Source organism: Phyllobates terribilis, unplaced genomic scaffold (genome assembly GCF_046119375.1).
Source record: "Phyllobates terribilis strain yellow unplaced genomic scaffold, ASM4611937v1 Scaffold_9__5_contigs__length_417890890, whole genome shotgun sequence".
NCBI classification, from domain to species: Eukaryota; Metazoa; Chordata; class Amphibia; order Anura; family Dendrobatidae; genus Phyllobates; species Phyllobates terribilis.
In genome coordinates, this window is record NW_027362769.1 from 53,137,452 (window position 1) to 53,160,007 (window position 22,556).

The 22,556-nt window shown below is 44.8% G+C and overlaps 1 protein-coding gene across 3 annotated transcripts in view; it reads left to right on the top strand.

Annotated features, from left to right (window-relative positions):
• Nucleotides 1-22,556, top strand: part of FLACC1 (flagellum associated containing coiled-coil domains 1) — an 87,834-nt gene that overhangs the window by 57,875 nt on the left and 7,403 nt on the right. For 2 of the 3 annotated variants that reach the window (XM_073645612.1, XM_073645611.1), the window contains 4 exons: nucleotides 6,914-7,013; nucleotides 10,009-10,112; nucleotides 12,131-12,193; nucleotides 14,771-14,860. In XM_073645612.1, the coding sequence (XP_073501713.1) occupies nucleotides 6,914-7,013; nucleotides 10,009-10,112; nucleotides 12,131-12,193; nucleotides 14,771-14,860 (357 nt within the window). Of the gene's footprint in view, nucleotides 1-6,913; nucleotides 7,014-10,008; nucleotides 10,113-12,130; nucleotides 12,194-14,770; nucleotides 14,861-19,334; nucleotides 19,562-22,556 lie in introns of those variants that run through there. The other variant, XM_073645613.1, reaches the window with a different exon arrangement.

The following is a 22,556-nucleotide window of genomic DNA, read 5'->3' on the forward strand; positions in this document are numbered from 1 at the left end:
ATCTCAACAAACAGTCCTTCTGAGGACTAATCCATCTGCAGAGATATCAGGCAGGAAGGGTATATATCAGACTGCAGTGCACATAACACAAGAGGCTCCATTCCAATTCTGCCTTCTGCTGCTGTTAGATGTTTCTAGACAAAGGCCCAGTTCTCAGGGGCCAGGAATAATTTTTTTGGGATCTTAATCCTCATTATTTGCTTAAAAAGCAATCCAGAGAACACCGTTTTTCTGCGCCATTTGCTTGTTGGCCCTGCGGAATACAGCCAGGTTCTTTCCATATTACAGCGCTAAAAATCCAGCTATTTAAAACTGTGTTTTCTCCGTCACACGGATCACATATACGTTTTCAGAAAATACTGCCATTTCTGGCCTCCGTTAAAACATTTTTTCAGTGTGTCAGCAAAGTTTTTGACACCGGTTTGCTGTTCAAAATGGTTACCTACAGGCCAGGTATATAAAACTGTGTTTTCTCCATCACACGGATCACATATACGTTTTCAGAAAATACTGCCATTTCTGGCCTCCATTAAAAATTTGTTTCAGTGTGTCAGTGAAGCAATTGACACCAGATTGCTGTTCAAAATAGTTACCTACAGGCCTGGTATATAAAACTGTGTTTTCTCCATCACACTGATCACATATACGTTTTCAGAAAATGCTGCCATTTCTGGCCTCCATTAAAAATTTGTTTCAGTGTGTCAATGAAGCAATTGACACCAGATTGCTGTTCAAAATAGTTACCTACAGGCCAGGTATTTAAAACTGTGGTTTGTCAGTCACACAAATCACATATAAGTTCGCTCCAAATTCAGTCATTTGTGGTGAGCGTGGAAGATATTGTCCTCCATTTAAAATGGGCAAGGCACGTGGCAAGGGACTGGGAACTGGACGTGATGGTGATGATGGTGCATGCAGAGACTGAGGCCGTGGGCAAGCTGAAATTGTGCCACAACAAACATCTACTTCTCACTCGACCTTCCTGTCCCAATTAATAGGGGACCGCAGAACACCACTATTAAACACAGAGCAGTGTCAAAAGGTTATTGGTTGGATAGCAGATAATGCTTCCAATCACTTAGCCACCACCACCACCTTGTCTTCCACACGGTCAAGTCTCAGTAGCTGTGAGTCTGGACTGCATATTCCTCACCCTGAACCTCCTTCGTCCCACCATGCCGGGTGCCCAGAGACAACTGATCCCACACTTGGACACTCTGAAGAGCTGTTCACTTTCCCATTTATAGATTCGGGCATCTCGCCGGGTCCACTTGAAGCGGGACAAGAGGAGATCGCATGTAGCGATGCCCAAATATTTGAGCAGCCATGCTCACACGAAGGCGACGGTGGGAAAGTGTCCCAAGAGGTGGACTATGATTAGACACAATTGCCAGAAAGTCAGGAGGAGGACCAGAGTGCGGAAGTGGAAGACGAGGTGGTGGATGATATAGTAACTGACCCAACCTGGCAGGAGGACATGCAGAGCGAGGACAGCAGCACACAGGGGGAGGGAGGCAGAGCACCCCAACAGGCAGGAAGAAGCAGTGTGGTGGCCGCAGAAAGAAGGCAGGCAACCGTTCCCCCTAACACCAACACGTAGGAAGTTGCCAGTACAACTGTTAGGTCTTCTCGAGTCTGGTTGTTTTTTAAAGACTCAGCCGATAACCACAAAAAGGCCATTTGCACCACCTACCAGGCCATCATCAGCAGGGGTGGCAAAACGACCAGTCTGACCACCACCAGCATGATCAGGCTCATGGCAGCAAAGCACCCAACTTTGTTGGCCGAACCCCAGGGTCCAGGAACAGTGTCTGTGGGTGGCACCATTGCTTCTTCCGCTGTTGTGCATGCAAGCCAATCCCCTGTCCATGGTGCATGCGAAGATGCCTCCTGCCCTGCACCTGTTGTTGCACACTCTCAAGTAGCAGCATCAGGAAGCACATCCACGTCCTTGTCCCAGCGCAGCGTTCAGTTGTCCATACCCCAGTCCATGGAACGCAACCGCAAATACACAGCCAACGCCCCACAGGCCACAGTACTAAATTCCCACATTTCACGACTGCTTGCGCTCGAAATGTTGCCTTTTAGGCTTGTGGAGACGGAAGCATTCTGCAACCTGATGGCGGCGGCCGTTCCTCGGTACTCGGTCCCCAGCCGCCACTATTTCTCATGGTGTGCCGTCCTCGCATTACACAAGCACGTGTCCCAAAACATTAGCCGTGCCCTCAACAACGCAGTTACCGGGAAAGTCCACCTAACCACGGACACGTGGACAAGTGCTTGTGGGCAGGGACGGTACATCTCGCTGACGGCACACTGGATTAACATAGTGGAAGCCGGGACCCAGTCGGACCTTGGGACGGAACACGTCCTCTCAACGCCGAGGATTGCAGGTGGTCAATTTTGGGTTGCCCCCACAGTCTAAAGCTCCTGCACCTCATCCTCCTCCTCCTCTTCAGCCTCCATCTCCGAAATGACCACATCAGTCACAAACTGGAAGCACTGCAGCACTGCCTCGGCCAAGCGGCAACAGGCTGTGCTGAAGCTAATATGCTTAGGTGACAAACTGCACAATGCTGAAGAGTTGTGGACAGCTCTGAAAGAGCAGGCAGATCTTTGGCTCACACCAGTGAACCTACAGCCAGGCATGGTCGTGTGTGACACTGGCCGGAACCTGGTGGCGGCTCTGAGGCCAGGCGAGCTCACACACGTACCATGCCTGGCCCATGTGCTTAACCTCATGGTTCAGCGGTTTCTCAAATCCTACCCAGAGCTGCCGGATCTGCTTGTTAAAGTACGCCGCCTGTGTGCCCATTTTAGAAAGTCACCCTTGCTGTGTTTCAGCAGCGTTTGCAGCTTCCGGCTCACAGACTGGTATGTGATGTCCCCACACGTTGGAACTCTACACTACAAATGTTGGGAAGGATTTGTGAGCTGAAGAGGACAATTTTTGAGTACCAGCATCAACAAGGCCGTCGGTATTCAGTTCAGACTCCACACAAAAGATCTCAGGAGTGGACATGAATGTCAGACATATGTACCAACCTCCAAAACTTTGAGGACTCCACCAAGATGGTGAGCGGCGATGACGCCATAATTAGCGTCACCATCCCGCTTCTCTGTCTTCTGAAACGCTCTCTGCTCACAATCAAAGAGGATGCATTGCAGGCGGAGCACGATGAGATGGAGCAAGGAACCATACAGGGTGATTACACACAGCCCAGCCTCATCTCATCCCAACGTGGATTGGGTGACAATGAGGAAGAGGAGGAGGAAGAACGTGAGCTAGTTTCATGTGCTATAGACGGTACTACCTGCACAACTGTCATACCATCTGTTCAGCGTGGATGGCCAGAGGACGGAAAGGAGGAGGAGGAGGAGAGCATGGTCAGTCACCCTCTTGGTGAGGACATGGAAGTCTTGCCTGTTAGCAGTCTGGCACGCATGGCTGAGTTTATGTTACGCTGCCTTTCCCATGACCTCGCGTTCTCAAAATTTTGGGTGACAGTCATTACTGGTTGGTGACACTTCTAGACTCACGCTCCAAGGAGAAGTTTATATCTCTTATTCCTGAGGCAGACAGGTCTACAAAAATGGGGCAGTACCAGAAGGCCCTTGTTGTGGAACTATTAAAAAAATTCCCATCTGATAACGCTGGCGGCAGAGGTCACAGTTCGTTGGACAACCAAGGAGTATAGGCAAGAGAGACACAAATCCAATCCAGCAGAGGCTGGGAAACACTGATAAAGTTCTGGGACAGTTTTCTCAGACCCTCCCATCGCACAGGCCCTGAGGTGTGGGGTACTCTCACAAGGAGTGCAAAGTTTGGGAAGATGCTGAGAGAGTACCTTGCTGACCGTACCAACGTCCTCCGTGATTCCTCTGTGCCTTTTAATTATTGGGTATCCAAGCTGGATACGTGGAATGAACTTGCTCTCTATGCCTTGGAGGTCCTGAGCTGCCCTGCTGCTAGCGTTTTATCAGAGCGGGTTTTTAGTGTCGCTGGTGGAATTATAACTAATAAGCGCATCCGCCTGTCAACTGAAAATGCTGACAGGCTGACTCTTATAAAAATGAACAAGGGCTGGATTGGGCCAGACTTCTCAACACCACTGAATGATAGCAGCGTAACATAAACTCAAATCCATTGTCTTTTCTTGGGAGGTGTATTCCCATGCACCTTTTCACACCCAGACATGGGTATGCGCTTCCTGATTTTGGCTATTTGTTCTTGTCCTCCTCCTTCTCCTCATCCTCATCCTCAACCACCACCATATCACCAGGGTGACCGTGGTCCGTGATGCAACACCCACATAATTTTTTTAAAGGGTGTTTATGATGCCCGTAAAAAAAAAAAAATTATACAGTATGTTCATGTATACCCCCCAGGGGTAAATGTTTGTCAGCCCATACACTTAATGCATGGGCATTCCAAGTATAGGAGACCCACTCCTTTCCAATGGGAACATCTTTTATGAGGCCCTCTAAGAATCTTCCGAGGGGCATTGGAGTGCCTCCCAATTTTTGGCAGCCCTTGCATTCACTGCATAGGCCAACACTATGGGAGACCCTCTCCTTTCTAATGAGAATTTGTCATTACTGTGGCCCTGCTCTGTGTCTTTAAATTCTTAGTGGGGTTTTTCCTAAAGTTGGTCAGCCATTGGACTCACTGCATACCCTATAACTGTATAGCAGACTCTCTCCTTTCTAATGGAAATTTGTGGTTACTGTGGCCCTGCTCTATGTGTCTTTTTTAATGTGGATCGGACGTGCTTATGCATGTTATTTCTCAAACCTCATTGCAGATCAGGCCATTGCCCAACTCTGTAGTCATGAAATTAAATGCGCAAAGAAAGATGTGTGTGTGTCAAAGCACCACCGACAAGTGCGAGTTGATGTTGGACGGGTTGCCATTGCTTCTGCAACAAGCTGCATTAGAGGTCTTCCTGGGAGAAATGACACCCAGAGTAGATACGGTTTCCCTCTATGCCAGTCCTTTCACCAAGCTAAATACAACTCGGCAAAAAAAGCTGTGGACTGGCTCCATACCGTCCCTGGCCACATTCACCTGTCCACGTGTTTGTGGTTAGGCTGTCCTTCCCAGTAAGTGCACTGGGGAGGGCACGGGTAATGTTGTGGGACCCATGCTTATGGAAGGCGGAGACGATACCGGGAGAAATAGTGGCGGCTGGGGACCGAGTATGGACACCCGGCCGCCGCCGGCATGAGGTTATGAAAAGCTTCCGCCTCCATGAGCCTAAAAGGCCACATTTCAAGTGAAAGCAGCTTTAGAGGACTTCCTGGGAGAAATGACAGCTGGGTAGATATGGTTTCCCAAGTCCTTTCACCAAGCTAAATAATATGGCTGTGGTGAAATACAACTCAGCAAAAAAAAGCTGTGGACTGGCTCTGTACCGTCCCTGGCCACATTCACCTGTCCACGTGTTTGTGGTTAGGCGGTCCTTCCCAGTAAGTGCACTGGGGAGGGCACAAGTAATGTTGTGGGACCCGTGCTTGTGGAAGGCGAAGACGATACCGGGAAAAATAGTGGCGGCTGGGGACAGAGTATGGATACCCGGTCGCCGCCGCCATAAGATTGTGGACAACTTCCGTCTACACGAGCCTAAAAGGCCACAATTCTAGTGCAAGCTGCTGTCAAAAATTTGGCAGTATAGTATTGCAGCCTGTGGGAGGGTGGGTGGCTGGCTGCATACTTGTGCTTGCATTCCAAGGAATGGGGGAGGGATAACTGAACGCTGCACTGGGACAAGGACGTGGACGGTGAATGTTGCAAGTCTGCAAAGACAAGGTGCATGGCGGGAGGCATCTTCGCATGCGCCAAGGATCACTTATGATGGGCACACTTTTAGGCAGTGACCTGGGAGTCAGAAATGCTTCCAGAGGTCTTCCCCATGCTGTTCCCATGTCTTTTCAGCACTGTATGCATGTGCCTGATGATGTGTCACACACCACATGGCCAGATAAGGTTGTAAAATGTTAAAATGACATTTCCCAGTGAATGCATTTGTCTTGGTTGAAAGCAATGCGAAAGTGCAAAAACGCAACAAAAACGCTACGTGTAAACATAGCCCAAGGTGTGGAGGAGTATTTTTGGTTTTGGTTATTTATTTTGCCTTATATACAAGTCATTACCCTGGAAAGGATGTTCCTTAACTTATTTCCCAGGAAAATCCATTTTGTTTTTGTTTTTGTATGTTTTATTGTGAGTCCGTAAAAGTGGCGTAATACTCTGACAACGTTGTTGACTGCAGTGACCTGGGAGTCAGAAATGCTTTCAGGGGTCTTCCCCATGCTGTTCCCATGTCATTTGAGCCCTGTTCCCATCGATTTGGGCAATTTTTAGGCCCTCTGCAGACTGCCGGGGGGAGCTGCCTGAAAAATGCTCGAGTTTCCCATAGACTTACATTGGGCTCGTTGCTCGGGTTGAGCACCCGAGTTTTCCAATTTGCTCGACCCAAGCAACGAGTACCCGAGCATTTTAGTGCTCGTTCATCACTACTCAGGAAGCCCCATTAAAATGTAGTAGCTGTTGCCAGGTACTGCAGATCAAAAGTGCAAGAGAAAAGGAGCTGATCTTCAGTACCCAGCAGCAGTCACTATATATTGAACGGAGGTACTTCTGCCTCTGCCTTCTGTAGATAAGAATAGATGATCTTTGGGGTTTCCCAGTTTTGGATCACCACTGATCTGATATTGATGACTTCTGTTAATGATCGAGTATCAATATCATATGCCAGGAGATGCCCTTTAATCTTATGATTTTCCCCAACATACAGACTTTTTTTCTCAGTTTTTAATGTTAATGTACAGACATCCAGTAGAAAAGTGGGTTTAACCATTTGAGGGAATGCTGAATTGTTCTACATGTATATTACTGTATAATTTGCTGCAGGAAAGCTTATCAGAGGAGATGAATGATGCATGGCTGCAGAAAGAGACCAGGCTGAAGGAGTCATTTGAAGAGCAGAAGCTAATAGACATATCAATGCAAAGTAAGAGCATAGAAAATTCTATGTTATACGTCGCTGCCCAAAGTTTCTTTTTGAATAACTTTTTATATTGTAGCAAAATAAAGATAACCTGGGGTGCAGTTACATTCTCTTTCATTTTAAGCAACAATTCAGTTCTTCATTAGCCTGTATGTAAACACGTTGGCTTCTTTCCATCCCCCTTGACCTCCTTTTGAATTAAAGTAAATATGTCAGCAGTTTTGGCTATGTAATTTGACAGCAGCATAAGGTAAGGACAGAGATCCTGATTCCAGCGATGTATCACTTACTTTACTGGGTGCATGATGGAGTCACAGTTTTCTCTGCTGCAGATCTAGCAGAGCTCAGTTGTTGAGCTGTGTATACAGTTATATGAAAAAGTTTGGGCACCCCTATTATTCTTAAGCTTAATGTTTTCTTAAAATTGGTGTTTTTGCAACAGCTATTTCAGTTTGATATATGTAATAACTGTTGGACACAGTAATGTTTCTGCCTTGAAATGAGGTTTATTGTACTAACAGAAAATGTGCAATCTGCATTCAAACAAAATTTGACAGGTGCATAAGTATGGGCACCTCACCAGAAAAGTGACATTAATATTTAGTAGATCCTCCTTTTGGAAAAATAACAGCCTTTAGTCGCTTCCTGTAGCTTTTAATGAGATCCTGGATGAAGGTATTTTTGACCATTCCTCTTTACAAAACAATTCCAGTTCAGTTAAGTTTGATGGTCGCCGAGCATGGACAGCCCTCTTCAAATGATCCCACAGATGTTCAATGATATTCAGGTCTGGGGACTGGGATGGCCATTCCAGAACATTGTAATTGTTCCTCTGCATGAATGACTGAGTAGATTTGGAGCGGTGTTTTGGATCATTTTCTCGCTGAAAGATCCATCCCCTGCGTAACTTCAACTTTATCACTGATTCTTGAACATTATTGTCAAGAATCTGCTGATACTGAGCGGAATCCATGCGTCCCTCAACTTTAACAAGATTCCTGGTGCCGGCATTGGCCACACAGCCCCAAAGCATGATGGAACCTCCACCAAATTTTACTGTGGGTAGTAAGTGTTTTTCTTGGAATGCTGTGTTTTTTTGCCGCCATGCATAACGCCTTTTTGTATGACCAAACAACTCAATCTTGGTTTCATCAGTTCACAGGACCTTCTTCCAAAAAGAAATTGGCTTCTCCAAATGTGCTTTTGCATATCTCAGCCGACTTTGTTTGTGGCGTGCTTGCAGAAACGGCTTCTTTCACATCACTCTCCCATACAGCTTTTCCTTGTGCAAAGTGCGTTGTATAGTTGACCGATGCACAGTGACACCATCTGCAGCAAGTTGATGCTGCAGCTCTCTGGAGGTGGTCTGAGGATTGTCCTTGACTGATCTCACCATTCTTCTTCTCTGCCTTTCTGATGTTTTTTTGGCCTGCCACTTCTGGCCTTAACAAGAACTGTCCCTGTGTTCTTCCATTTCCTTACTATGTTCCTCACAGTGGAAACTGACAGGTTAAATCTCTGAGACAGCTTTTTGTATCCTTCCCCTGAACAACTATGTTGAATAATCTTTGTTTTCAGATCATTTGACAGTTGTTTTGAGGAGCCCATGATGCCTCTCTTCAGACGAGATTCAAACAGGAGAATAACTTGCAAGTGGCCACTTTAAGTAGCTTTTCTCATGATTGCATACACCTGGCTATGAAGTTAAAAGCTCAATGAGGTTACAAAACCAAAAAAGTGCTTTAGTAAGTCATTAAAAAGTAGGCAGGAGTATTTAAAACAAGTAAATGATAAGGGTGCCCATACTTATGCACCTGTCAAATTTTGTTTGAATGCAGATTGCACATTTTCTGTTAGTACAATAAACCTCATTTCAAGGCAGAAACATTACTGTGTCCAACAGTTATTACGTATATCAAACTGAAATAGCTGTTGCAAAAACACCAATTTTAAGAAAACATTAAGCTTAAAATTAATAGGGATGCCCAAACTTTTTCATATAACTGTAACCTCGCCCACTCTACAGCTTTCTGTGTACATTGTATAGTGACAGAGATCTGCTAATCAGTGCTGGGGGCGAGGTTGGACTAAGAGACACAAGGCCAGTTGTCCTGTAGTGATGATCTCCTGCTGATAAAACACTGATTGTATTGAAACAACAATACACAGAGTAAGTGACAGATCACTGTAATCAGGGTATCTGCATCTCAGATTACATAGCAAAAACTTGGTGACAGATTCCATTTAGTTTATTTCCCAATGAGCCAGCGTGGCTTTTTATGGAGGCAGCATGGTTGGTCATTTCTAGTTAGGAGCTGACCATATGACCTCTGGTGAAAGCCATGTGCAGAAGACAGGAGATAAAGTATGGTGGTTTTCTAGTAATTGGGGTTTACACTTGATCAGACATTGATGGAATATCTCAAACATTTCTCCAATATCTGTGCTGAGTCATCAAATGTAGGCATTTATTTCAGGGGTAAAATATATAGCATTTTAAGGTTTTGATGTCATTTGGCCACATTAACACATAAGTATTTTGGTCAACATCAGGATCTGAAAGCCAAAACAATGCTAAATAAAGAAAAGTATACTGCAATAGAAAGTATTGCACTTATATGTGTTGGACCAGCATCTAGTTTTAGCTTACATACTTACTGGTGAGAAATACTATGTGAAATTGGTTTTAACAGAAAGTTGAATGGAGTTGAGCAAAATGTTATTTGCCATTTAAATAGAATGAGAGAATTTTTTTTTTAATACAGACTAATGTAGTGAGCGGTGCATGAGTAACTTTCCTTTATGCAGTGCTTGCAACATTTACCCAAAGGACCTGGCATTGAAGATCGCTTGTAAGTGAGTCATCCTTTTTTGCAATTCTGCAATCCTAACCACTTTTACATGTGTCAGAACAGTCCGTCATCCCTGCCCTAGTATGAGCACATCATTCTATTACAATATATGTGAAAACAAACATTGACCGTTCTTTACTCTATAGGGCAGTCCCTGATGGACTTATTCCAGGCTGAGAAAAAAGAACTCCATAGAAGAGCTGTGGAAGAACAGGCATTGATCCAACAGAGTCACGAGGCACACATTGAAGTCAGTAAAAATGAAATGAAGTATTTTGAAAGAAAAGAAAACCCAAACTAAGCATCTACAAATGGAGCCACAAGTGACATTAATAGCTAAAAAATACATTTTAGATATAACCAAATAATATTAGATTTTCCCCAACGACAAGTGGCCTATGATGATATCTATTACATTTGTTTGAGAGGCGATTATATCCTATTATTGTAACATTTACAAGGATTAAACATTTGTATCAATAAAAGCCCCAGAATCTGACTTCCACTATAAACAGAAAAAAAACTCTAGGCTTGGCCATTCATTAAATATACCTTTACTTCAGCCTTATTTTTAAAGGGCAAATGTTAAATAGAAACAAACTAGTGGCATTAATATATGGCTGCTCATACCAGATGTAAAAAGAAACTTAAGTCTTAAGGCCTCCATACACAGTAGACTATGTTGAGGACATCAGCCAATGGTCTGTTGTGTATGTGGGTGTCCCCTGATTGATGGTTGTGAGAGAGGTCCAATTTCAGACTGCCGATCACATTGTTCTCTCTGAGATAAGTTGCCGGCCAACTGATGTGTAAAGGCCCCGTCTCACATAGCGATATCGCTAGCGAGATCGCTGCTGTGTCCCGGTTTTGGTGACGCAACAGCGACCTCACAAGCGATGTCGCTATGTGTGACACTTTGCAGCGATCAGGCCCCTGTTGTGAGGTCGCTGATCGCTGCAAAGTGTCCTGGACCATTTTTTGGTCGTTGACCTCCCGCTGGCCAGCACACATCGCTGTGTGTGACCAGCGATCAGGCTGGTATCCATGGTAAACATGGTAAACAGGGGCATACGCGCACTTAGTAACCCGCTGTTTACCATGGATACCACTCTGCTACGGTGCACGGGAGGTTATCGCTCACGGTAGCAGAGTCGTATCCATGATAAACATTGGGTTACTAAGTGTGCGTATGCCCCTAGTAACCCGATGTTTATCATGGATACGGCTCTGCTAAGGTGAACGGTAACCTCCCGCGCACCGTGTCAGAGTGGTATCCATGGTAAACATCGTGTCACTAGGGGCACACGTGCACTTAGTAACCCGATGTTTACCATAGTTACCAGCCTGCTCCTGCTTCAGCAGGCTGGTAACCGGGAGCAGGACATCGTGGAAAGATTCTTTCCACGATGTCGCTGCTCCCCTGATCGCTGGTAAGCCTGCCTGTTTGACAGCTCACCAGCGATCACATAGCGACGCAGCAACGATCCCTGACAGGTCGTATCATTGTCGGGATCGCTGCTGCATCGCTTAGTGTGACGGGGCCTTTAGTCGGCGGCTTTCTCATAGAGAATACATGTGCACTCGGGCAAGCACGCACTCCTGTGAATGGGAGAGATGGCTGTCGACTCGAACGAGGCTTCAACCAACAAACATGTATTGTGCGTGGCCAACCTTAAAATGTACCAGATCTTTTAAGAAGCTTGTGTCTTCCAATAAATGAGGCCCAATTCACAACTCTCCTCTCCAGTTTTATTGGCGCAAAATACATTCCTCTTAAAGAAGAACTTGCAATAAATTTTTGATTCCTTACACTGTATGACATACATATTTAGACTAGTTTAAGTGCAGTAATACTCACCGATTGCAATCTTCCCTGGTTTCCAGCTCCTCTCTGGTCCTCTTCTCACTAATGTGACTGAAATTCCGACTTGCTGGATCAAACTGGGGCTTGTGTGAACCAGAAGTCACATTACATTGTAAAAGCAACTTCCGGCTCTCCTATAAACCCCGGTGTGATCTGTCAAGTTAGAATTCCAGCCACATGTGTGAGAAGAGGACCAGAGAAGCGCTGGAAACTGGAGAAGACGACGATCGGTGAGTATTTTATTGCATTTATACTACATTAGATATACATTTAGACATATTTAGGGAATAAAACATTTTTTTTGTGTGTCCTTCTTTAATAAATGTGGGCCATTGTATTCTGTTAAGCGTTTCCCTTGCACCACTTTCAATAATTTTCCTTTAATAAGTCTGTCTTTCTTTTAGGATGCATGGAAGAAATACAAGGAAGCTACCCAGGAAACAAAGATGCTGAACTTATTGAAAAAGGTAAATTAATGTGGTGTCATTAAAGTTTTATTACACAAATAACATGGCACAAAATGTGCTTTAAGTTTTCAATATACAGAATATAGATACAGTATATAATCTCCAAGCTCTAACCTCAGGACACCATGATTACAGAAGCATTGTTTTTGCACATACAGGCATTCTCACAAAATTAGAATATCATCAAAAATTTAATTTATTTCAGTTCTTCAATACAAAAAGTGAAACTCATATATTATATAGAGTAATTACAAACAGAGTGATCTATTTCAAGTGTTTATTTCTGTTAATGTTGATGATTATGGCTTACAGCCAATGAAAACATGAGTCATTATCTCAGTAAATTAGAATAATTAACAAAAAACACCTGCAAAGGCTTTCTAAGCGTGTAAAAATGTCCCTTAGTCTGTTTCAGTAGGCTCCACAATCATGGGGAAGACTGCTGACTCAACAGATGTCCAGAATACAGTCATCGACACACTCCACAAGGAGGATAAGCCACAAAAGGTCATTGCTAAAGAATCTGGCTGTTTACAGAGTGCTGTATCCAAGCATATTAATGGACAGTTGAGTGGAAGGAAAAATTGTGGTAGAAAAAGGTGCACAAGCAACTGGGTTAACCAGAGCCTTGAAAGGATAGTTAAGAAAAGGCCATTCAAAAATTTGGGGGAGATTCACAAGGAGTGGACTGCTGCTGGATTCATTGCTTCAAGAGCCACCACACACAGACGTATCCAGGACATGGGCTACAAGTGTCGCATTCCTTGTGTCAAGCCACTCTTGACCAATAGACAACGCCAGAAGCGTCTTACCTGGGCCAAGGAGAAAAAGACCTGGACTGTTGCTCAGTGGTCCAAGGTGTTGTTTTCAGATGAAAATAAATTTTGCATTTCATTTGGAAATCAAGGTCCCAGAGTCTGGAGGAAGAGTGGAGAGGCCACAATCCAAGCTGCTTGAGGTCTAGTGTGAAGTTTCCACAATCAGTGATGGTTTGGGGAGCCATGTCATCTGCTGGTGTAGGTCCACTGTGTTTTATCAAGACCAAAGTCAGCGCAGCAGTCTACCAGGAAATTTTAGAGCACTTCATGCTTCCCTCTGCCGACAAGCTTTTTGGAGATGGAAATGTCATTCTCCAGCAGGACTTAGCACCTGTCCACACTGCCAAAAGTATCAATACCTGGTTTAAATACAACAGTATCACTGTGCTTGATTGGCAGCAAACTCGCCTGACCTTAACCCCATAGAGAATCTATGGAGTATTGTCAAGAGGAAGATGAGAGACACCAAACCCAACAATGCTGACAAGCTGAAGGCTGCTATCAAAGCAACCTGGGCTTCCATAACACCTCAGCAGTGCCACAGGCTGATCGCCTCCATGCCACGCCGCATTGATGCAGTAATTGATGCCAAAGGAGCCCGACCAAGTATTGAGTGCATTTACTGAACATACATTTCAGTAGGCCAACATTTCGTATTTTAAAATAATTTTTCAAGCTGTTGTTCTAAAGTATTCTAATTTAGTGAGATACTGTGTTTTCATTGTAAGCCATAATCATCCACATTAACAGAAATACTTGAAATAGATCACTCTGTTTGTAATGACGCTATAAAATATGAGTTTCACTTTTTGTATTGAAGAACTGAAATAAATTAACTTTTTGATGATATTCTAATTTTGTGAGATGCACCTGTACATCCAGATAGCACACCCTATATAACAGCATATATGATTGGAATCGATGAGATGAATTTGTGCATTGTGTCCAATTACCAGCGTGTATTGTGAAATGGTCACACTGCAACATAGAAGCCAAATGCATCTTGTAAGTCTAGTGGATAATCTTGGATTCCTAGCTCTGTCTTGAAACAAAACACATCTTTATCTTTTCTGCTGGATATCTTAGACATGTATGAGATATCCAGATCCACATTATATGGATGCCTCAAGAATATAGATACCAGACTTCCTAGGGGGCCCGCACCTATCAGAACGGGGAGGTTCTCCAATATTCTATGCTGCCTGGTACTGTGGCCGCTGTGAATGGAGAGGTTGCCACACAAGTAGAATTAGTGCTCAAATCCCCATAAATCATTGATATTTTCATTTTATGGCCCATTAAAGCATTTAAGGGCCATTTACATGAAACGATAATTGGGAATAAGTGTTCGTTGATTATTGGCTTATGTAAACATGGCGGTAATCATGGCCGAACAAGCAAAACGCTCATTTGTTTGGATCGTTTATTCCTGCATTAAAATCTTTGCTATCTGCAGCTTATAGTCCTGTGTAAATAGGAAATGTGCCACCAATAATGATGATAATCTATGCACCAGAATGATCATATTACCAGTGGCCTAAACAGTCCGCTACATGACCACTTATTGGCTTGTATATAGGCGATTGGCAATTGTTTCAGCAGCCATGATCGCCAGGTGTAAATGCATCGCAAAGGGTTCATGATGTAACCAATTACTAGATACTGCAACATTTTCTTTAGCTCAGAATAGCAACCAATATAAAAGAAAATCCATCTGCACTGGAACGCTGCTCATTAAACACTTTAATATTTTCTATAGCATTTGCAGGCTGATATTGCGGAGAAAAATGAAGCTGTCCTTTCAATTAATACAGACCTACAACATGCCCATGCGGAAACTGAAAAGTTGGTAAGTGACAACAAATAACTACATGCCTTATACTTACATGAGTGGTGAAATAGACTATTAGCAAATGCACATATTGGAGGATTTATATAGATTTATTGTGAAATGTTCCATTTTCTACTGTGTTATAGCATTATTCTCCGAACATGTATACATATATAGTATATGTGCATACAATGTCTTTTAATCTTGGGCAAAGCGGACACGTTTTTTAAGGAGAACGCACTTGAGGAAAGGCTGGCATCTTTTGCGTTGTTTCTAGCACACTACAAAAGACACCAGGAATCTTCTGTCTGTCTTTTTGGACTCCCCATAGATTTATTTAGTTTGTGATGTCTTCCAAGCAGAAGCCACCTAAAGAATAATAAGGTCACTTCTTTTAACAGATTTGCGTCTCTTGAAACCTGAAGGGTTCTCTGTTTTTGCGTGAGTTTTCTCCGGGTTCTCCAGTTTCCTCCCACACTTCAAAGACATACTGATAGGGAATGTGGATTGTGAGCCGCAGTGGGGACAGTGATGACAGTTCTGTGGAATATACTGACGCTATATAAGCTTGAAAAATAAATAAGCAGGATCAGGGGTGGATTAAGAGTAGCAAGGGCCCCGGGCAGTTTAGAAGGCGCGCCCCCCCCCCCACACACACACCTGATGTATCACATGTCACATGATCCCCTGTGATAGATCATGTGATAGTTCACGTGAAATTAATTTGGCACAATATTAATTATAATAATCTTTTTTAGGCTGTGTGCCCACTATGCGTTTTTTAAGCGTTTCCGCAGCGGCAATTCCGCTGCAGAAACACTTAAAAAAACGCTTGGTAGAAGGTCTGCCATGTTCCCCAATGATAATCCGCATGTACTGTGCACATGCTGCGGAAATTATCATTGTGGAAAAATCCGCAGCATTACTAATTATTTTGCGGAAGCTCAGAGTTTTCGCCGCCATTGACTTGCATTGGAACGCATGGAATCCGCATCACTGCATCTGTACATGCAGAATCCATGCGTTTCAATGTGCGGATGGTACCCAGGTTTGGAGAAGAGGAGACTCTCCTCCGGACCCGGGTACCATAGAAACTGTAAAAAAAAGAATAAAATAAAAAATAAATATTATACTTACCTTCTAATGGCCCGCGGTGTCTTTATCCGATGCGTCCTGGCTTGCCTGCAGCTCACGATGGTCTGAAAAGGATCTGCCGTGACGTCATTTAGTCATGTGACGGGTCACGCAACCGCTGACGTCTGCAGGCCATCAGAAGGTAATTATATATTTATTTTTTACCATTCTTTTACGGTCACACTATATAAATCCATGCTGGCTGCATGGATTTATATAGTGTGACCAAATTGTCAAGCACTCTCCAAGTGATGCTAAAATCGCTTGGAAAGCGCTTGCCAACCCGCATGCGGAAATGCATGTGAAGAACGCTTCACTTCCGCTTGTCCCTGGCAGGAAAAACGCATGTACAATCTCCAAAAAATTCCGGAGCATTTCTGCATCGTGGGCACATAGCCTTACATTAATTGTATGACTCAATATTGAGCACACGTAGCCATCTATACACGGCGGGAGGCCGCACGGCGCCATCTATACACAGCGGGAGGCCGCACGGCGCCATCTATACACAGCGGGAGGCCGCACGGTGCCATCTATACACAGCGGGAGGCCGCACGGTGCCGTCTATACACAGCGGGAGGCCGCACGGTGCCATCAATACAAAGCGGGAGGCCGCACGTAGCCATCTATAGACAGCGGGAGGCCGCACGTAGCCATCTATAGACAGCAGGAGGCCGCACGTAGCGATCTATAAACAGCGGGAGGCCGCACGTAGCCATCTATACACAGCAGGAGGCCGTACGTAGCCGTCTATATGTAGGCATCTGTGTATAGATGGCGCCATGCGGCCTCCTGCCGTGTATAGATGGCTATGTGCGGCCTCCCGCTGTGTATAGATGGCTACGTGCAGCCTCCTGCTGTGTATAGATGGCTACGTGCGGCCTCCCGCTGTGTATAGATGGTGCCGTGCGGCCTCCTGCTGTGTGTAGATGGCTACGTGCAGCCTCCTGCTGTGTATAGATGGCTATGTGCTGCCTCCCGCTGTGTATAGATGGCTATATGTGGCCTCCTGCTGTGTATAGATGGCTACGTTCGGCCTCCCGCTGTGTATAGATGGCTACATGCGGCCTCCCGCTGTGTATAGATCACTACGTGCGGCCTCTTGCTGTATGTAGATGGCGCCGTGTGGCCTCCCACTGTGTACATATGGCTACGTGCGGCCTCCCGCTGTCTCTGGGGGGGACGCCATGCGGCCTCCCGCTGTGTATAGATGGCTACGTGCGGCCTCCTGCTGTATATAGATGGCTACGTGCGGCCTCCTGCTGTGTATAGATGGCTACATGCGGCCCCCTGCTGTGTATAGATGGCTACATGCGGCCTCCTGCTGTGTATAGATGGCTACATGTGGCCTCCTGCTGTGTATAGATGGCTACATGTGGCCTCCTGCTGTGTGTAGATGGTGCCGTGCGGCCTCCCACTGTGTATAGATGGCTACGTGCGGCCTCTCGCTGTATATAGATGGCTACGTGCGGCCTCCTGCTGTGTATAGATGGCTACACGCACACTCACACACACACTCTCACACACACAGACTCACACACACTCACCATCCCCCAGCTCCAGTCCTGCTGCTCCTCTCCAGTGCTGCAGTGCAGGCCGGGCGCGCACTGCGTGACGTCACAGCTAGGAGACACGGCCGTGCACAGGGCCGTGTCTCCTAGCAGTGACGCGGCCGGTAAGTTAACAGCTGCAGTGCCGGCCCGGCCGAAGAAGAAGTAGCGGCCGTGCGCCGCTGCTGGGGGAGCAGTCCGGGGGCCCCCCCGCCACTATCTGCCGGTATGTGCCGCGGCGCCGCACATATAATGAGGGCAATCTGGAGGCCCGGTGCCCTGGGCAGTAGCCCAGATTGCCCTCATCATAATCTGCCTATGAGCAGGATTAATAAACAAATAGGTAATAAATGTCATTTGGTGAACACCCCTTTTCGACAAATGAAACCGTTTTTATTGAAATTGCAGAATTACAAAGCATCTCTATAGGTTTCCCTTTGCTTTAAAAAAAAAATAGATTAGTGACCATCGCAAAAGATTCTACTTTTCTGGACTCCTTGTGGTGGTCACTTACATCTTTTTTTCCCAGAAGGAAACATTAAAAGGATTATCCGGTTAAAACACGTGATCACCTATTCTATGAATAGGTGATAACTTGCTAATTGGTGTGTATCCGATCTCTGGGACCCGAGGGATCATGGCAACTGTTATCCCTGACAGGGAACTTTAACCCTGTTACAAGATGGCACCGCAGGTCGGATACACATGTGTGACAATACAGAATAAAATCTTGATTATGCCAGACATACTTTCTGATGGCAAGAGCAACATTCCTTTATTTTTATGTTGACTCTTTAATCTCTGTTCTTCTTTAGTCGATTAACTACTTTTTGTATACACACGTGGTCAGAATTGTTAGTACCCCTCGTTTAATGAAAGAAAAACCCACAATGGTCACAGAAATAACTTGAATCTGACAAAAGTAATAATAAATTAAAAATATATGAAAATGAACAAATGAAAGTCAGACATTGCTTTTCAACTCTGCTTCCACAGAATTTTTTAAATAATTAAACTCATGAAATAAGCCTGGACAAAAATGATGGTACCCTTGAAAATAATGTGACAAAAGGGACATGTTAAATCAAGCTGTATCCATTAATCAGCATCACAGGTGCCTACAATCTTATAATCAGTCAGTGGGCCTGTATATAGGGCTACAGATACTCACTGTGCTGTTTGGTGACATGGTGTGTACCACACTCAACATGGACCAGAGGAAGCAAAGGAAAGAGTTGTCTCAAGAGATTAGAAAGAAAATTATAGACAAGCATGTTAAAGGTAAAGGTTATAAGACCATCTCCAAGCAGCTTGATGTTCCTGTGACTACAGTTGCACATATTATTCAGAAATTTAAGATCCATGGGACTGTAGCCAACTTCCATGGTTGTAGTAGTGTGTCATCCTGGTCCCTATCTTGTAGTAATGTGCCCAACCTGGTCCGCATCTTGTGGTAATGTGCTATCCTGGTCCCCATCTTGTAGTAGTGTGCCCATCCTGGTCCCCATCTTGTAGTAATGTGTCATCCTGGTCCCCATCTTGTAGTAATGTGCAATCCTGTTCCCTATCTTGTAATTAATTTATTATTACTTTTGTCAGATTCAAGTTATTTCTGTGACCATTGTGGGTTTTTCTTTCATTAAACGAGGGGTGCCAACAATTTTGACCACGTGTATAACCCTGAATGTTATCTGCTCTTTGATTCTGAAACAAGGATGTGTATTTATAAGAGCCCCTGTGATACAAACTATGTAAATAAATTAGCTAGAACAATGAATGTTTGCTAGATATGTTAAATACCATTGCAGGGTGTTTGCCAGTCAATCTTGGGGGATGAGCTGTGGATACTCGAGCCCTGCAACTTTACCTCTTACCTGTGCCTGATGACCTCACACAGATATAAATATAAACAGGGATGTCTGTAGTGCTAGAAACAAATTCAGTCTTGGAACAGAGATTCAGAAGGAGTTTAGAAGAAGAATGGGAGACATCCTTCAGGAAAGAAGATGGATTGCATGGCATCTAAAGAGACACAGATTTGTATTCTATATGATTCTAGTCTAAGGGTACCGGCCCTGACTGGAAAGATTCGGATCTGCTCCATTAACCATCAGAGAGACATGGATACATTTTGGGGAGTCCAGGAGAGGACGAAGAAGTCACTTGGCCCCATGGATATGTTGTTTTGGGGTTGCTAGGAGGGACCCACCGGCCGCCTAGAACCCATGGAGACATTTGGAGTTGCCAGGAGGGACCCATCGTTCGCCTGGCTCCATGGAAACTCTCGGAGAGGCCAGGGTAGGACCCTTTGGGTCTCCTGGTCTTGTACCTCGATGGACTGCCAGCTTCCTAAGCTTGCCGCTGCCTTCTCTCTGTGGGGGCCCGCTAGAAGCGGGGGGCCACTGGTTGAGGTAGTTGGCCCTGGAAGTCTCCAAAGTCACAGCTGTTCTAACCCAGGCGGATCAGTGGAAGGGTGAGACTGTGTAATGTTGTACCATCTCGGGCATTTGCTGGGATTGTTCTGTGTGTTTATTGTCCGCTTTGTGGTTCAATAAAGTATTTCCACGCTGTTTTACCCTCACCCTGCGTTGTCTGAGTAGCGTTACGCCCACGGAAGACCCCGGGTCTTCACAACATGCATCATGCTACTCCATTCTTACAGGGGTAAAAGTTCCCTGTTCTGCCAATTAGCCCCATAGCGCTCAATGACGGACACTGCACGGCATGAGCAGGTGTAAGTTAATGCTCATTGCCGTGCAGTGTCCATCATAGCTTTGAACTGTCACAGCGTGTAAACACGCTGTGCCAGTTCAGTGCCATCAGCTGTCCGTGACAGCTGAGCGGCACGAGAAGGGGTGCAGGGACCCATGCCGTCGGTCCCTGCACCCTGCACCGATCACAGCATGATGGAGCAGGAGACGCTGAAATTTCAGCGTCTGCTGCTCTATTAGTGCCGGTGCTCAGCGCTGCTAGTGGCTTAGCTCCAGCACTAAACAGCCAGGAGCGGTGTCAGCGCCGCCCCTGGCTCTTAACCCTCTGAATACTGCAATCGAGCGCGATCGCAACATTCAGGAGACAATGCAGAGGTCTGGGAGCTCCCTCTGCTTTCAGATCGGCGCCCCCGTGACGTCATCGCGGGGGCCCGACCGTTGCCATGGTGACCAGGGGTAGTCAGGACGACCCCCAGGTCACCAAGCTGCAGAAAGCTCCTGAGACCTATGCACAGCATAGTCTCAGGAGCTTTTAATATAGGTATAATGTATTGCAATGCTAGTGCATTGCATTACATTATAGCTATGAAAAAAGTGAAAAAAATGAAAGTCCCATAGTGGGACTAAGTAAAAAACTTTAAAAAAATAAAATATAAAATTGTAAAAATCTAAAAAAAAATGTAAAAAAAAATATATATATATTACACTAATAAATACAGATTTATAGGTAAAAAAAAATAAACAAAAGAGTACACATATTTAGTATCGCTGCGTCCGGAACGACCCAACCTATAAATCTGTCACACTAGTTAACCCTTTCAGTAAACAGCGTAAATAATAAAAAAAAAAACATGAGAAACTATGACTTTTCATCATACCGCTGGAAAAAAGTGGAATAAAACGCCATCAAAAAGACGGATAAAAATGGTACCGCTAAAAACGTCATCTTGTCCTGCAAAAATCAAGCCGCCATACAGCTCCATCATCCGAAAAATTAAAAAGTTACATCTCTCAGAATAAAGCGATGCAAAGATAATTATTTTTTCTATAAAAGTTGTATTATGTAAAAGCGTAAAAACATAAAAAAATTACATAAATGTGGCATCGCTGTAAACGTACTGACCCGAAGAATAAAGCTGCCTTATCAATTTTACCACACAAGTAACAACAAAAAAAATCCTGAATTGTTGATTTTTGTTCATTCCGCCTCCCAAAGATCGCAGTATGGCTCAGCGCACATGTATCCTGCTCTCTGCACTGAGCACTTACACCGGGGTTTCCGTGTAAATCTCTGAAATACGTGATTCAGACAGAAACCCCTGACGGAAGATTCCCTGTAATGAGGCAGATGGAGGCACTGAGGACGGCATCTGGCCTATGATCTGGCGGTGTCCATCTTTTTAGGCGTAAATAAAAGCGCGGTCAGCCACAGTTTTGTGCACCTCTGAAAAGAAGGATAACGCTGAACAGAGGCCAGACGGAGTCCAGAGTAACTCTGCTGCCTCATCTCATTATAGTGAATGGATCCCTCAGGGGTTTCATCTGAATCACGTCATTTGGCGATTTAGATGGAAACCCCAATGAAAGTGCTCAGCGTAGAGCGCAGGATAAATGTGATCTAAAATGTTATGTAAAATGTTCCCAATAAAAGCTTCACATAATAGCCCTCATTCAGGTCTGTCATGTGTTACTGGAAATATAGGGGGCTTCCATGTTACAGGTAGTACAAAGGCTCTGGAAAAGATAAATGTCTCCTCGCCCCCCAAAAGAAATTCAGCAAATCCAAATCCCCCCTCCCTTCTGAGCACCGCAGTGTGTCTAAACCACATTTAGTGTCCACATGTTTGGCAGGGGTATAATTTCCAAAATGGGGTGACTTGAGGGGGGATTCTGCTCTTATAGCATTTAGGGGCTCTGTATATGGGGTACGCAAACTATTCTAGGAAAATCTGCGCTCCAGGAGGTAAATAGCGCTCCATCCCTTCCGAGTGTCGCCGTGTGGCCAAGCAGTACTGTACAGCCACATATGAGGTATTGCCACATTCAGCAGAAACTATGGGACAAATTTTGGTGCCATTTTTATCCATTATCCAGTGTGAAAATGTCAAATCTGAGGCTAAAAATTTTTTTGCGGTAAAAATGTAATTATTTTTTCCTCACTGCCCAATGGAATAAAATTCTGTGACACACCCTGGTGTCAGTATGATCACTGCACCCCTAGATGAGTTGATTGAGAGGTGTAGTTTGAAAAATGGGGTCATTTATGGTGGAATCTGCTGTTACGGCACCTCAGGGGATCTTCTAGTGGGTCATGGCACC